This window comes from Bufo bufo, chromosome 5, assembly GCF_905171765.1.
Source record: "Bufo bufo chromosome 5, aBufBuf1.1, whole genome shotgun sequence".
NCBI classification, from domain to species: Eukaryota; Metazoa; Chordata; class Amphibia; order Anura; family Bufonidae; genus Bufo; species Bufo bufo.
In genome coordinates this window covers 75,970,587-75,984,901 of record NC_053393.1, presented here as the reverse complement: position 1 = coordinate 75,984,901, position 14,315 = coordinate 75,970,587, and the positions used below count along the sequence as shown (strand labels likewise).

Here is a 14,315-nt window from a genome sequence, read left to right as displayed (position 1 = left end):
TTATAAAGAGGCACACGCTTCTTTTACATTGTGAGAGATGTATGCAGATTCTGTAGTAGAGCCTGGAATTGGTACTACTTATAGAGGAAAAGGTCTATAATCACAGATACAGATGGATCCTCCCTTAAAGGGGTATTTCCATCTCAACCATTCGGGGAAGCCATGGGTGGCTGGAGTAAGCCGGCTGAGCTACGCTGTTTCCATAACTGACTCTTTCTGTAGCGATCATTCAAGGGTAGACTGGCCATAGACCCTACAGGGAAATTTCCTGGTGGGCCGATGCCCAGGGGGCTGCCCAAGCCCTTTTCATAGCTGCCAGCCAGGTACATAAAGATCTAATGCTCTCAGCATTAATCAATGTAGAAGGCCACAGGTACCCTCCTAAATTCAACTGTATTGACGTTTTCAGGACGATGATCTTGCTTCATACAGTGCAGCGAGTGGAAGTATTTTGTGCTGCACTGTGGTATTCCCCTGATAACAAGGGGGTCCAGGTGGTCGCCAGATATAGATTCGAGAAATCTGTCACAGATGTTCCACCAGTCGTGTTGTGACAGTGATATATATGTACTGTATTTTAGTCAGTCACTGGTACGTCGGTACGTAATATTCATAGGGCATCGTAGGGAAAAGGTATATACATAGTCCAGGATAAAGTCCTCGAATGTCTAGACCGCAGTAGGTTTCACAGCTATCCAGATATCATCAAATAAATAGATGTAGCAGGGGTAACAAAAATTTCTTAACTCATCGCGTTATCTTGAAACAAAAGCCATTGAAAAGCAATTGCTTAACGCATTTAGTTTAGATAACATGTCTCATAAAGCATGTGCGTTAACCCTGCTACATCCGTAGGTCCATGTGTCTACAGAACAGCATAGATTCACAGCTGCCTAGACGTCATCCGGTACATCAGGTCCGATGCATTTCCCCCCAGATTGTCACTACTCTGGGGTTCATCAGGGACTCATGAGTACAGAAATGGACATCAGGTCTACTGGGGAAATAGACCAGATATATCCCTCCATATTAATCAATATCTGCAGTTATAGTGCCAGTATGTCCAGGATTTAGTGTTCAGTGGCCGCTAGGGTGCCATCATTTGGATTTTACACTTAAGGCTTATATGATATTAACCCCCAGTGGTGAAGACGTCACATCCTATGCAACTATATACTATAGCCCTGCAGGATAGTCAGGGCAAAAAGCAAAATACACAGACCAGGGCACGCACCCCGAGATGACAATGCAGCTGCTGGCAGGTGTCTAATAACTAGTGAAAGTAGGCTCAATGATACATCTCTGTGTTCTATGCTCCTAGGCCTACAGAGACACAGACCAGGCAGTCAGGTGGGTTTCAGCACTTATCTTAGCCCCTTCATAGGGGTAGTGGTCTGTTGAATGAAGACTCCTAGTTCATACCTCCCAACCGACCCGGATCTGGCGGGACTGTCCCATATTTCAGTGGCTGACCTGCGGTCCCAGTACGGGTGAGCTATGTCCCGCTCTCAGGCTGCTGTCTCTGCTTCCATAGGACGCTGCACACAGTGTCCCTCTTTTCAAAATTTGGGAGGTATGGCCTAGATCATGGGGGTCCTGGAATCATAGATAGGTTGTTGTGATTTTCTGGACGAGGAGAGCACAGTATGGCAGCTTGTCATATGGAAGCAAGTTGTTAGGAGGATGTTTATGGCAATCCCAGCCCAGAATGCTCTCCACTCCAGTGGTGCAATGAAGCCTGGGCAACACAAGAACATAGCAGAGCTGAAGTGCACCCAGAAAAACTGAGTTAAATTTGTACAGCTTTGATGTCAGCTTTGCTCCTGGTCAGCCTGTTTGCCTCATAGGCTGATTTTAATTAGCATGAGTATAAAGCTTAGTTTGCTCAGCATGCATGTTGATACTTGTAGTCCAGCATGAAGCGGAACCTATACCCCCTGAACTTCATGGTCGCTGTCATGGCACTTAACAGGTTGAACTTAGTGTTAGGTTCCCGTCTTACAGAGATCGCCTTGACGTGCGGCAGACGGGCTCAAATAATTTTGTACAAAATGATTTGCCATGCATCTCTAATTTATAAGCATAGCATAAGCAATATAATTCATTTTTGTACTTTATTTGGTTTGCAGAGAGCTGTTGCACTGTATGTTATGTTCTATGTTGTGTTTTCAGCCATGGCGACGTGCGCCTGCACACTGGGATGTGCTGACTGACCCCCTTTTTTCTTAGCTTTGCTCCGTCACGTCAGGGTTATGATCGTTGAATAAAAGGGAACCTGTCATCAGAATTGACCAACGGGACTAATTACATATTCCTATTGTTCATCCTCCCATCATTCATAAACTGGCTTTAAAGGGGTTGTCTGGGCTTTTAATATTGATGATATATCCTCAGGTCATCAATCAGCTGATGAGGAGACGGCGCGCGCAGTGCGCACGTGCCGCTTCCTGTCTGTTGCTGTTTTGCCATAGACAGCAGCGGTAAGCAGGAAGAGAGACCGGAGATGGGTGCGCAGTCTGCTCATACAGTTGATCGGCGGGGGTGTTGGGTGTCGGACCCCCGAATATCTGATATTGAAAACCTGGACAACCCCTTTAAGCTCAAAATGTACCTGACATCATCACTAGGAATCTCATGGATTCACTGGGGTTTTGTGCTGGATGAGGCGCCCATCTCCCTCTCACAGACAACCCCTTGCCCTCCTGACGTCAGCGCCTGGCCAAGTGTAGAAGACCTCCTTGCGCTGCCACGATCCAGACATGCTCAGTGAGTAGAGGTGTATACACCTCAGCTTCAATCTGCAGCGGGCGCCTCACCCAGGGCCCTTTAAGAGGTAAAAAAAAGTGCATGTTTTCGTGACGCCAGTTGCAGTGAAGCAACAAGGGCACAAGGTCCCTTTTACTAATACTGTGGATGGTACCCAGGTGTAGGAATGCCAGACTGGTGTAGGGTAGCCTAAATGTCCATTAATGTTGGTGCACGTGTCACAGTGCTCCTACCTGGATACACTGGACCCTAGGCGTTGGCTCCGCAGCAAATCAAAAGGGGGGTGTTGATGAAGGGGATGAAGAAATAAATGGAGTCCAGACTTGGTGATGAAGTTTATAACAGATTTACTTGAATAAACGTTTCTCCAAACAGACTTTGTCTTGGTTCCAGCAGGCTTTGGCATTAACTGTGACAGGCAAACTCCTCTCAACTATGTCTTTTGCTCTCTGGCTCTGCTGTGCTGACAGGATTGCTGTATAATTTTGCTTTCTCTGGATGCTGCAACTTCTCTCTTGTAGTCTTAATTCTGCTACACCTGGCTCCTGAGGCTCTAAGCTTCTGCCTCCATATCCAGCTGGCCTGGGCAATGCACATCCAGCAGGAACGTGCACCTGCTGCACACCCTCCCTTCCTCTCTTGGCAGGGGGTAAACTAAACCCTTCCCCTAGCAGGGGGTAAGCTAGACTTTCTAGAACTGGTCTCCACCCTTCCTGCAGCAAATGGGTCAACACCCACCACACCACAGAGGAGGGTGTTAGAATGGAAGGAAAACTCCATTCTAGGTACCTGTAGCTCTGCTGTTTATGCTGCCACCTGCTGTTGAACCAGGTATATTACATGTAAACCGTTTCATAATAAGAAATATGAATACACATTTTGCAGGACCTAGAAATTAATACATAGGATGACACGTGGTTAACCATAGGAGTGCAAAAGTGGTAATGCCACTCTAGGGCGTTACAAATCGCTCACTATGCATGCGCCGGGACTGATCGCAGTGCGCGCTTAAAGCCGAGGTGTATACACCTCTGCTAACTGAGCATGTCTGGATCGTGGCAGCTCAAGGAGGTCTTCTACACTTGGCCAGGCCCTGACATCAGGATGGCAAGGGGTTGTCTTTGGAAGGGAGAGGTCTGTGAGAGCAAGAGGGGCAGGAGAGCAGAGGGATGACTCGTGACTTGCCTTATCCGGCACAAAGCCCCAATGACTCCATGAGCTACCTGGTGATCATTTTCAAGGTTGATTTTTGACATGAAGACAATACTTTTGAGTGTACAAAAAGCCAGTTTATAAATGATGGGAGGATAACCAGTAGGAACAAGTAATTAGTTCTAGGTCAATTAGTGCTTAGGCTCAGGCTATTGCTCCTTCTATGCCTGTGTCCTTCATCATGCTTTACACTGCAGCTCTACTTGTACAGGTTGTGCACTATGGAAGAACAAAATCCAACACTTCCCAATAACATTTGCTGACTAAGCCAAATTTGGCATGACTGTCTCTGATTTTCAGAGACCGTTATAGCAAATTTGTGCTGTCCCGGGCTGAAATCAAGCAGAGGTAACTCAGGTGTTCCCAGGTGGAGCAGGGGCATTCCCACGGGCAGGGCTTACATGCCCCGATTTTACCAACTGAAACGTCGGTAAGTATGCAACAACTCCCATAAACACAATACCAAATTTACGCAGAGGTTACAGCAAGGGTATGACAATGATAACATACAAGCAAATTAAAAGGGTATTCCCAATAACCTGAGCAAGTATTTGACATTTTACACAGGAATGTGGAAGCAGGAAATGTACTGGTACATAATTAGGCAATTATTTTTTTAAAGCTCTGGGTGATAACCCTTGTCCCTTGTTGGTGCCATAATGGTGGCCATATTGATTTCCATTCAGCTCTCTCACAAACTCAAGGAGTTCAGAATATTTTAGTCATAATGATTTTAGCTGCAGGGAAGTTGTAGTATTACCTGCTGTCTTTCAAATGAATGTCTGACCATGCAGTTTATGGAGGTCCAAACCTATCAGAGCAACAACCATTGTTTGTTAGCAGCTCTTCTCTAGCTCATAGAAGGGGGACCTAAGCTGCATCTTCTTGTCTACAATGTATTTATGGCCTTAAAAAGCAGATGAATAGGGGCTGTCTCTTGTCCTTGTGAGGTAACTCTGTTAAAATGTTCCTTTGATTAAACACAATTTTTCATAAATTAATGGTTCAAGTGAATATAAGAAACTCTGTAATATATTTCAGTAGAGGAAAAACACCTCTTTCTTCACTGCTGAGATGCTTTTCAGCTTTACTGAGAAGCCAGTTTACTGTACCCCATAGAAATATATGAAGAGGGGAGAGGGATAAGGAAGCAGTAGCTACTATGATGTCTCTCATACACAGCACACAGTGAAAACCAGAGACCATTCTCCTTATATCTCCCTAGCACAGCAGTATTGAGGATATTATAGAGCAGCACTGAGCAGTGTTGCTGTGAATCCAGCACTGGGTGAGATAGAACACATGTTAGAGGCCTCCGAAGTCTCTTTGTGTATGTCTGTTCCTCTCTCTTACTCTACAGCTGCTTCTTTTCCATACTTTCCCCTCTCTATAGACTTCTATGGATAGTGTTTAACTTTAAAGGGGTATTCCTATCTGAGACGATGGGGGCATATCACTAGGATTAATTTCTATGGGGCCAATGCTAGCTTAGCTATTTTCGGCAGTCCCATAGAAATGCATGGAGGGCGGCTGCGCATGCGCACTTTGCCCAACGCCACTTTCAGGGCTCCATTCTCAGTGAAAACTGGGGTCCTCCAGTCACCATCTTCACCACTCCGTTCTTGATATAAGTGCAGGTCTCAGAGGAGGGTCCCGCACCTATCAGACAAAGGGGGGGGGGGCATATACTAGCAATATGCCCCCATTGTCTGAGATGGGTAAACCCTTTTTAGCTAGAAAGTACCTTGCTCTATGGAGATGGATTTTATAATTGAATGCAGAGTCAGTGACCAATTCAGGAGATCGGTGGAAAGGAGGCTGATAAATGGAGAAAGACATTTTCTCAAATAAGATACGCTATAAACTTTTTATATTATTAACTTTTTTCACTTGTACTACTGATTTATGGAAAGTTGTTTATAATCAGAAATACACTTTAATTGTCTAAACTAATTATTTTTGCTAATTATTGACACTTGTATGTAATCCGACTCATGCTATACCTAATCTATGCTGAATATATTATCTGCTTAACAGCAGAAAGGTGCTAAGAGATAGAAAATAGGATTCACACCATTCTTCAAGATCCTTGCTGCGCTCTATTGTATATGCATAGCATTCAATGAAATGAGGCAATTGGTATAAGATAGCAGGTTCAATGCTATAACCTGCAATCCTTCACAATACTAATGATGATGATGATGATGATGATGTATAGTCTTGTGTACACGCAGTCTTACCCATAGGGCCTCGATGCGCTTAGCTGGCTGAGAAGAAGGCATGACACTTTGCCATGGGCCACAAAGGCCTAGAGAATAAGGCACCTATTCCAGAGACCAATTTCCTAGCACTTATCAAATGGAAAATCAAGAAAAAGGGAAGGTAGGGAAGGGAGGGAAGGTAGGGAAGGTAGGGAAGGGAGGGAAGGTAGGGAAGGGAGGGCGATCTCAAGGTTCAAAGGGTTCGGACGAGATATAAAAAATGTGAAAAGAACAAAATTAATAAATGTGAGGAAAAGGTATCTTTAAAATAGAAGGGACATTACCAACCGTGAATTTATAGACTAAGATTTAGGAAAACCCCCAAAATTATATGAACCAAAAATAAGTGTTATATAGGAAGACCAAACGCCTGTTTGAAAACTAAGGTTTTCAGTGCACGCCTGAATGAGAGAAGACTGGGAATCATTTTCAGGGCCAGAGGTAGGTGGTTCCAAAATCTTGCCCCTTGAGCCAAAAAGGATCTACCTCCACGTCTGATCTTATTAACTTGTGGGATGTTAAAATTCGCAGTTACTAGACCTCAATGTCCTCAACGGGGCGTACCTGGTGAATTTACGTCGCAGGTACAAGGGCCCCACACCATGGAATACCCTATGCATGAAGCATGATGAAATGGCTTTTGTTTCAAGATAACGCGATGAGATAATGAAATTTGAGTTAAGGGTTTGAGTGTTACCCCTGCTACATGTGTACTATACTAACATAAGGAGTAGACCTGATACTAGTACACTATACTATGAGTAAACATTAAAACACTGTAGTAATATCAAGGTTTGGATAAAGTAAATCTAATTAGCTCCTAATACATTATAGTAATACAATAAGAGTAGATAATACACAATAGTAATATAAAATGATTAGATGCGATACTAATACACTATAGTAATTTAATAAGAGTAGATACTGATACTGTAGTAATATAAAATTACTACATACTAATATTAAGCTTTTAGGAAGATGCACAATAAGTAAAATCAATTGAGAAATAATCAAATATCATCTAATGAAATAAAATATACATCATATGAGCATGCTGAGACTATACGAGGCAAGAGATGAGCGAATGTCTTCATGGTCCTCAGTGTGGGATGCCCTTCACATCTCTTACTTCTCATCATCTTGGCAACATTTCCTCCAAGTCAGCAACTACGTAAGCAACGACGGTCCAGATGGCTGCACAGAGGTTCATCCAGATGGGGTTCTGGACTGTCATCATGTCTCCTTCCGAGTGATGGAACCAGAAATATTTGCTTATGTCATCAAGAAGACTTGCACCTAGGACGTAGATTATATAAGGTTAGGTCATGGTTTTCAGTTGTAATACCGTAAAGCTTTAGATAGCTCACATGCTTTGGAGAAAGTTTTTAAAATCCCACAGTAACCCCAAAACAATGCCAACCACAGTGGGCTTATAACAGTTACAGCTTTAGTATCCAGATAGCTATAGCAGCCAAAGAGGCCCCTAACAGTATCAGCTTCTGAACCCTCATAACAGGAGCAGCTGCAGTGCTCCAGAAATGAAATAAGGTCAACCCAAAATAGTTCTAGCCGCGGTGTCCCCAGAACAGTAGAAGCCTTTTCGCTCCCATAGTTTTAATAATAGTAGCAACCAGAGTGGTTCAGTAACAGTAGTAGCAACAACAAGCAGTAGTACAAAAAACTTAGCGTTCTGTGCTCCTGTGTCACTCGCCCCCTCATTAAAGGGGTTCTCCGGGAACAGAAAAATAAAAATAAACATACCAACACACAACTCGGCTGTTCCACAACCACTTACTGATGCTGCAGCCGCAGTCCCTGCCTCCAAAGTCAGCCTGAACAGGAAGGAAGTAGCGGCATGCAGTATAAAGCCCTCCTTCCCCACGAGGGTCTCGAGAGGCATTCAACCTGTCCGACTGCCATTATAGGACAGGTTTCTGACACAGGATGACATTTGAGTTCCCCTCATAAAAAAAAAAAGCTTTGGTTGCTTATTAAAGTTATTCAAGGGTTTTAGTGCTGGCCCAATTTTTCTATTTCCAGACAAACCCCCTTTAAGAGTAGGTTTAAATATGATCGTCAATCTGCTCATACAAAAATAGAAATCATAGTGCAGAAGTGAACCCAGTCTGTTTGTTAGCTTTATGAATCATATTGATGTAGCCGATTATTGGGGTACTAGAGGGGACATTACATATCTCGCAGCGCTAGGCTGCTATGGTAGTTAGGGATACAGAGGAACGCAGACGGCTCAGATGTTTCCGTGTCTACAGCCAACCCTGGCCGGCGCTTACTCTGGTTCTGAGATGAGAATAGCCCTTTAATACTAATTTTATGATAGCATTATGTAGACGTTGTGCATCACTGCTATTAGATTGTGTCTGAAGATGTTATTTGGTCACTGTATGCTAGTATTATTTGAGCACTGTATGTGGCACTATACAGTATATTATCTATACAGTATATACACAGTCTTATGTGGCTGACCTATGGCAATATTATTTGAGCACATACCGTTCCACACTATTTGACAGCATATGGTTCCAACAAAATGTACTACATCCGACACCATCCTTCATAAGGCCATCCCCATTCAAGACCATTTGCAGAATTGCTTTTTTTATTTCATTTTGGATGCACCGATGCAACAAAAATATTGGTTGCAAAAATATGTCTACCCTTTAAAGAACATCTCCACCTCCATAATCCTCTATTTTCGCCCTGGGACTTATTTACAGATCAATCAAATATCAATTAGACAAAGTCTTATTTACCACTGAAGAGATCCCTGAGGTTTCATGAGTGAATGATGTGTCCATTTAATTTAAGTATAAACTATCGTCTCCTCATGTGGACATCCCATTGAGGCAAGACAAAAGAACGAGAGGTCTGATTTCACAGTGTATTTCTTCCCCTTTAGAAAACCTCAATTACTTACATTCCCCTACTTTGCTCTGTGAGCTGAATTTACATTTTGATTTCTTTTCCGAGAACTCGCCATCTCCACTCTTATCTTGTGATAATAATTACTTTGCCACCAATAGAAACCATACAGTACCTTAGGTAAAGTGGCAGTTAATTAAACTTGAACACCCACTTTAAAGTTTAATGAATTATCTAGTAAAGGTCTTATGTAATATAATACCGACTGTAATCACAGTGGCTTAAAGAAAACTCATTTATATTGACCCTGATTGAAAAAAAAACCCCGACATTTATTAAATATGACAGCTTGAAATATATTTCTGTAAGAATAGGAAGATGGGGAAACTTTGTACAATGCAAGGCAGAAGGGAATTAGATTGGAACTGTAGGCGTGCAAATAAAGTGAGCTCTGCAATGGGGACGCAGGAAATAGAGGTTATTAAAATGGTGACTTTTAGCAAAAAGAAGAGCTTGTGGATAGACTTATGTGCCAAACAGTATAAGGGCTCATGCACACAAACGTATCTTTTTCCGCATCCGATTCACATTTTGAGTTGGATGCGGACCCATTCACTTCAATGGGGCTGCAAAAGATGCGTGTTCCGTCGGCATCCATATGCCCGTTCCGTGGCACCCACAAAAAAAAATAGAACATGTTTTACAGACAGGGACAGGACTGTTCTATATGGGGCAGGATGTTCTGTTCCCCCAAAATTTTTTGGAATGCACAATTTGTAGGCTACAGTCATGTTCATGAGCCCTAACCCAGAGGGCCGATGACAGTGGTTTATGCAGTTATATCATTATGGAATCCGAAGTGTATGTGTTTTTATTAGGATAAATTTATCCTTTCACCACTTGCAGAGCCGGGAATTTGTGGACCCTACATTTTAATGCAAAATATGTAGCAGGGTCCCTTACCTACCATATGCAATTTATAATACTGATATCCAGGACGTACACAGATCTCATAGGGCTTATAGCAAAACTTTGGGGATCATTTATGAATAGATAGATGCCAATTTTTGTTGTATATCTGTCGCAGATTCAGTCACAATTCGGTCAGGGATTTGCGGACGAATATGCAATTTCTTTCCCATCCACGCCACGTACTCCAGTTCTGAAAAAAGGGGCATGGCGTGGGGGGCCGGCCAGCCTGTATAATTTATTATTTTCTACACTTGTTTTAGGCATATAAAATTATCTAAATCTATGCCAGCAAGGGAGCTGGCATAGATTCAGGCCGGCGGAGGATGCACCTAAGTTATGTAGAGGCCGGCGCCTCTACATAACTTAGGCGCATCAAGTGCCAGCGCAGGCGTCTAAAATGCCGGTCTTAATAAATTACCCTATTTGTATTTGACTCCAGGTTAGATTTCTCCCCAATTTTTTTAAATTAAAAGTGAAACTGATGCTTTATTAATTTGGCATTTACCTGAACCCCATATTTCTGAATGTATTTACACCAGACAACTAGCATAAATACATCTCCCCTATATACTCTAGATCATGGGTGCACAACCCATGGCCCACATGCGGCCCCCAGAGCCAAGGATTGCGGCCCCCCATCCTCCTGGACAGAAACACAACTGATCATGCGATCAGCTGTATTTCTGCCCGCAGCGCCGCACGATGGATCATTACAGCTCCTGCTCTCGCACTGTAGCAGGAGCAGGACAGGTCCCGGTCGTCAGTGACTGCGCGGAAGACGAGGAGAAGGCAGGAGCAGTTTATCAGTGCTTCTGCCTTCCCCTCAGATAGGTGAGCGGCGCGCTGTGCAAGGTGGACCCACCTTGGGGGCAGAGGAGTGCAGAGCTACAGGGTCAGGGGATCCTAATCAGCTCTGCCTTGTACAATGCCCACACAGCAGGCTGGTTTTCCCTGGTCTTTCAGTGACCTCTTGGGGACAAATTATGTGGGAAAAAAAGAAGTTAAAATATTATTTAAAAAAAAATAAAAAATATATATAATAAAACACTAATAAAATTAAAAATGTAATATATGTGGCAAAAAAATTTAAATTATAAAAAAATACAAAAATAAAACACAAATAAAAGGAAAAAAAAAATTGCTAACTAAAAGTGTCCTCCAACAGTCTTTTTATGATCACTGGTGGGGGGGGGGACATTATGTGGCAAAAATATATTTAAAAAAATAATAATAGAAAATTTTAAATTAAAAAAATAAAAAAAAAAATAAAATACAAAAAAAAAAAAGAAGCTAAATAGTAGAGTGTTCATTGTCCCCCAACAGTCTTTATATTAATAAATAATATTAATAAAAATACAAATAAAAGTAAAAAATAAAAAAGGAAAAAGTGAAAATTTAACAAAAAGTGTCAGTGTCCCCCAAACGTCTTTTTATGACCTCTTGGGGGAATATTATTATAATAATATGCAGAAATATATTAAAAATTAAGTTACAAAAGATAAAAAATAATAAAATACATAAAAGAAAAAACACCTACACCAACCAAAACTGTCGCCATTATCGCCCCATTCACGTGTATACGTATAATATAACAAAACAACCGACACAAAATAGGGAACTAATTATAATGATTCATTTTGGTGGCAGTTTGCATATTTAAAGAATAAGAAGCTATAGTTTCCCCCAAATAAAACAAAAAAATATATTATAAAGCCCTATGTGCCAAGTAAAAAATTGTTTTGGTATTCTCGACACATAAAAAAGCTACAACCGTTCGAACCACCAAGTGTGCTCAATCACAAAAAAAAAAGTGTCTGTTCAGGCCTGGTTATTAAAGTGTTAACTAATAAGAGCTTTCCCCACTAGTAAGGGAAAATGCTTACTGGTTATTGCATGTCGCCTGTAACTGGCAGGAGGCGGTAATAGGTAGAAAGAAACATAATGATGACAGTCGGAGGTCAAACGTCGTGGTGTCAAAGGAAGCAATCCAGAAGGATAGTACAGTATATCAAAGAAATCTCATCCAGTAAAATAATAGCAGTACAAATATAAGGAGTGCTAAATAGAGCTGTAAAAGGTATCGGATGCAAAATGTGACAAGGTCTACCATAGTGGCCAACAACTTATAGGGGGAAGAGATAAAGGTACAAAGAAGGTGGTCCCTCAGGAAGGGACTATATGAGACCTGGTAGGTGTGGTGACATTAAGAGAGAACTCAAACTGAAAGGTATTAAAAACGCAAAATAGAAAATAATAATGAACATAAATAAAATAAAATATTAGTCAACTCACTTCGCTGGGGGGTAGTCTCCAGGATAAGCTCAAGAAACCTGAGACGATTAACCCCCCTGGCCGGGATCGCATGTAGTATAGTACACAGGTCCCTGGCTTCTGGTCAATCTCTTTATTTAATAGATATGCGGCTCAACACGTTTTGGGGGTTTTTCTACTCCCCCTTCATCAGGAGCATATCTGACTAATATTTTATTTTATTTATGTTCATTATTATTGTCTATTTTGTGTTTTTAACACCTTTCAGTTTGAGTTCTCTCTTAATGTCACCACACCTACCAGGTCTCATATAGTCCCTTCCTGAGGGACCACCTTCTTTGTACCTTTATCTCTTCCGCCTATAAGTTGTTGGCTACTATGGTAGACCTTGTCACATTTTGCATCCGATACCTTTTACAGCTCTATTTAGCACTCCTTATATTTGTACTGCTATTATTTTACTGGATGAGATTTCTTTGATATACTGTACTATCCTTCTGGATTGCTTCCTTTGATACCACCTTTCACCCTTTTTGGGTGCTATTAAGCTGTAATTATTGGTTACCTTGAGAGTGGCGCTTTTTTTCTTCTTCGCCTTTTTCCGATCCACCTTACACCAAATCTGACAGTTGGTAAACGTCGGTTGAGAGTCCGTTTGACCTCCGACTGCTATACTTTTGTTGTTTTTTTAATGCAAAACTATTTAATATCACACAAAATTGCAAGCTTTCAAGACTACTCACAAAAATAGATGAAATAGTAAAGCAAATAAGACAACTGATGTAAAGCGGATCAATATGAGTGGAGGTTAATACAAACATTTGCAGCAGTAAATTGTTGTAGCAGCTATAGATAAGGAGTGTGAACGTTTTATTTTTCCCTGATATATATCCAGTCCATTAATGCACTGAACACAGGAGGTCTGGGAGCTCATGACAACCTTAACACTCAGAAAAGGAATGAATGTGTTGCATGGATTTATGTCCTTCTACATCTCTTAAAGGGGTTGTGTTATATTAGACATTAGTGGCATATTGCCAGACTATGTCACTAATGTCAGGTGGGTCCTCCTTCTGGGACTCACGGCTATCTCCAGAATGGGACTATGGAAGTGAGAGGAGAGCATCTGCACATGTGCGACCACCCTCCATTCATTTCCGGCAGTCCCATAAAAGTGAAAGGAGTGGTGCACTCTCCATTCATTTGTATAAGACTTCCAAAAACAGCCAAGCGTGCTCGCTCAGTGATTTTTGGAACTCCCATAGAAATTAATAGACAGCACACCCCGCATGTGCCTGGCCATCCTTCACGGGCCAATTCTAGAGATTGGTGTGGGGTCTCAGAGGTGGAACTCACATCTATCTGACTTTGATAGCATATCCTAGTGATATGTCATCAAAGTATAAAATGACACAACCCCTTTAAGGAGTTCAGATCTCCAGTGTTCAGCACATTCATGGACTGGATATATATCAGGGAACAAGAAAACTTTCACACTTCTTATCTATAACTGCTACAACAGTTTACTGCTACAAATATTTGTTTTTCCTTCCACTCGTATTGATCGGCTTCACATCAGTTGTCTCATGTACCTCACTATTATGTTATAACATGCTTGAGGAAGGGACCCGAGTAGTCTGGAAAGCTTGCAATTTTGTCATCATCTTTTCAGTTAGCTATTAGGGTATCAACCAAAAAGTATATTTATTCATTCATAGATGTCATACACTACCTTCTTAAAGAACAAGACTAGAAAAAATGGTCTTTTCCCACCAAAACAACCACTCTTTACCATGAGCTTTTCTGGAATTTAGCTCATTTCCAGTAAGATGGCTACAGGCTACAGCCTGACCTGATAAGTTTGTGAAGGTTAAACAATACTAAGTATAGCTCATCTATGGCACCAGCAGTCACCTGGCTGAGAGTCTTAATCTATCATAGCACTCAATGGAT

At 41.7% G+C, this 14,315-nt stretch overlaps 1 protein-coding gene across 1 annotated transcript in view; it reads right to left on the bottom strand.

Moving 5' to 3' along the window:
* Positions 1–7,133: 7,133 nt before the first annotated feature.
* The window catches only part of CPQ (carboxypeptidase Q), a 537,382-nt gene continuing 530,200 nt past the window's right edge, over positions 7,134–14,315 (bottom strand). The window contains exon 8 of the mRNA XM_040432637.1: positions 7,134–7,535. Coding sequence (XP_040288571.1) covers positions 7,375–7,535 — 161 coding nt within the window. The 3' untranslated portion in view covers positions 7,134–7,374. The remainder of the gene's footprint in view (positions 7,536–14,315) is intronic.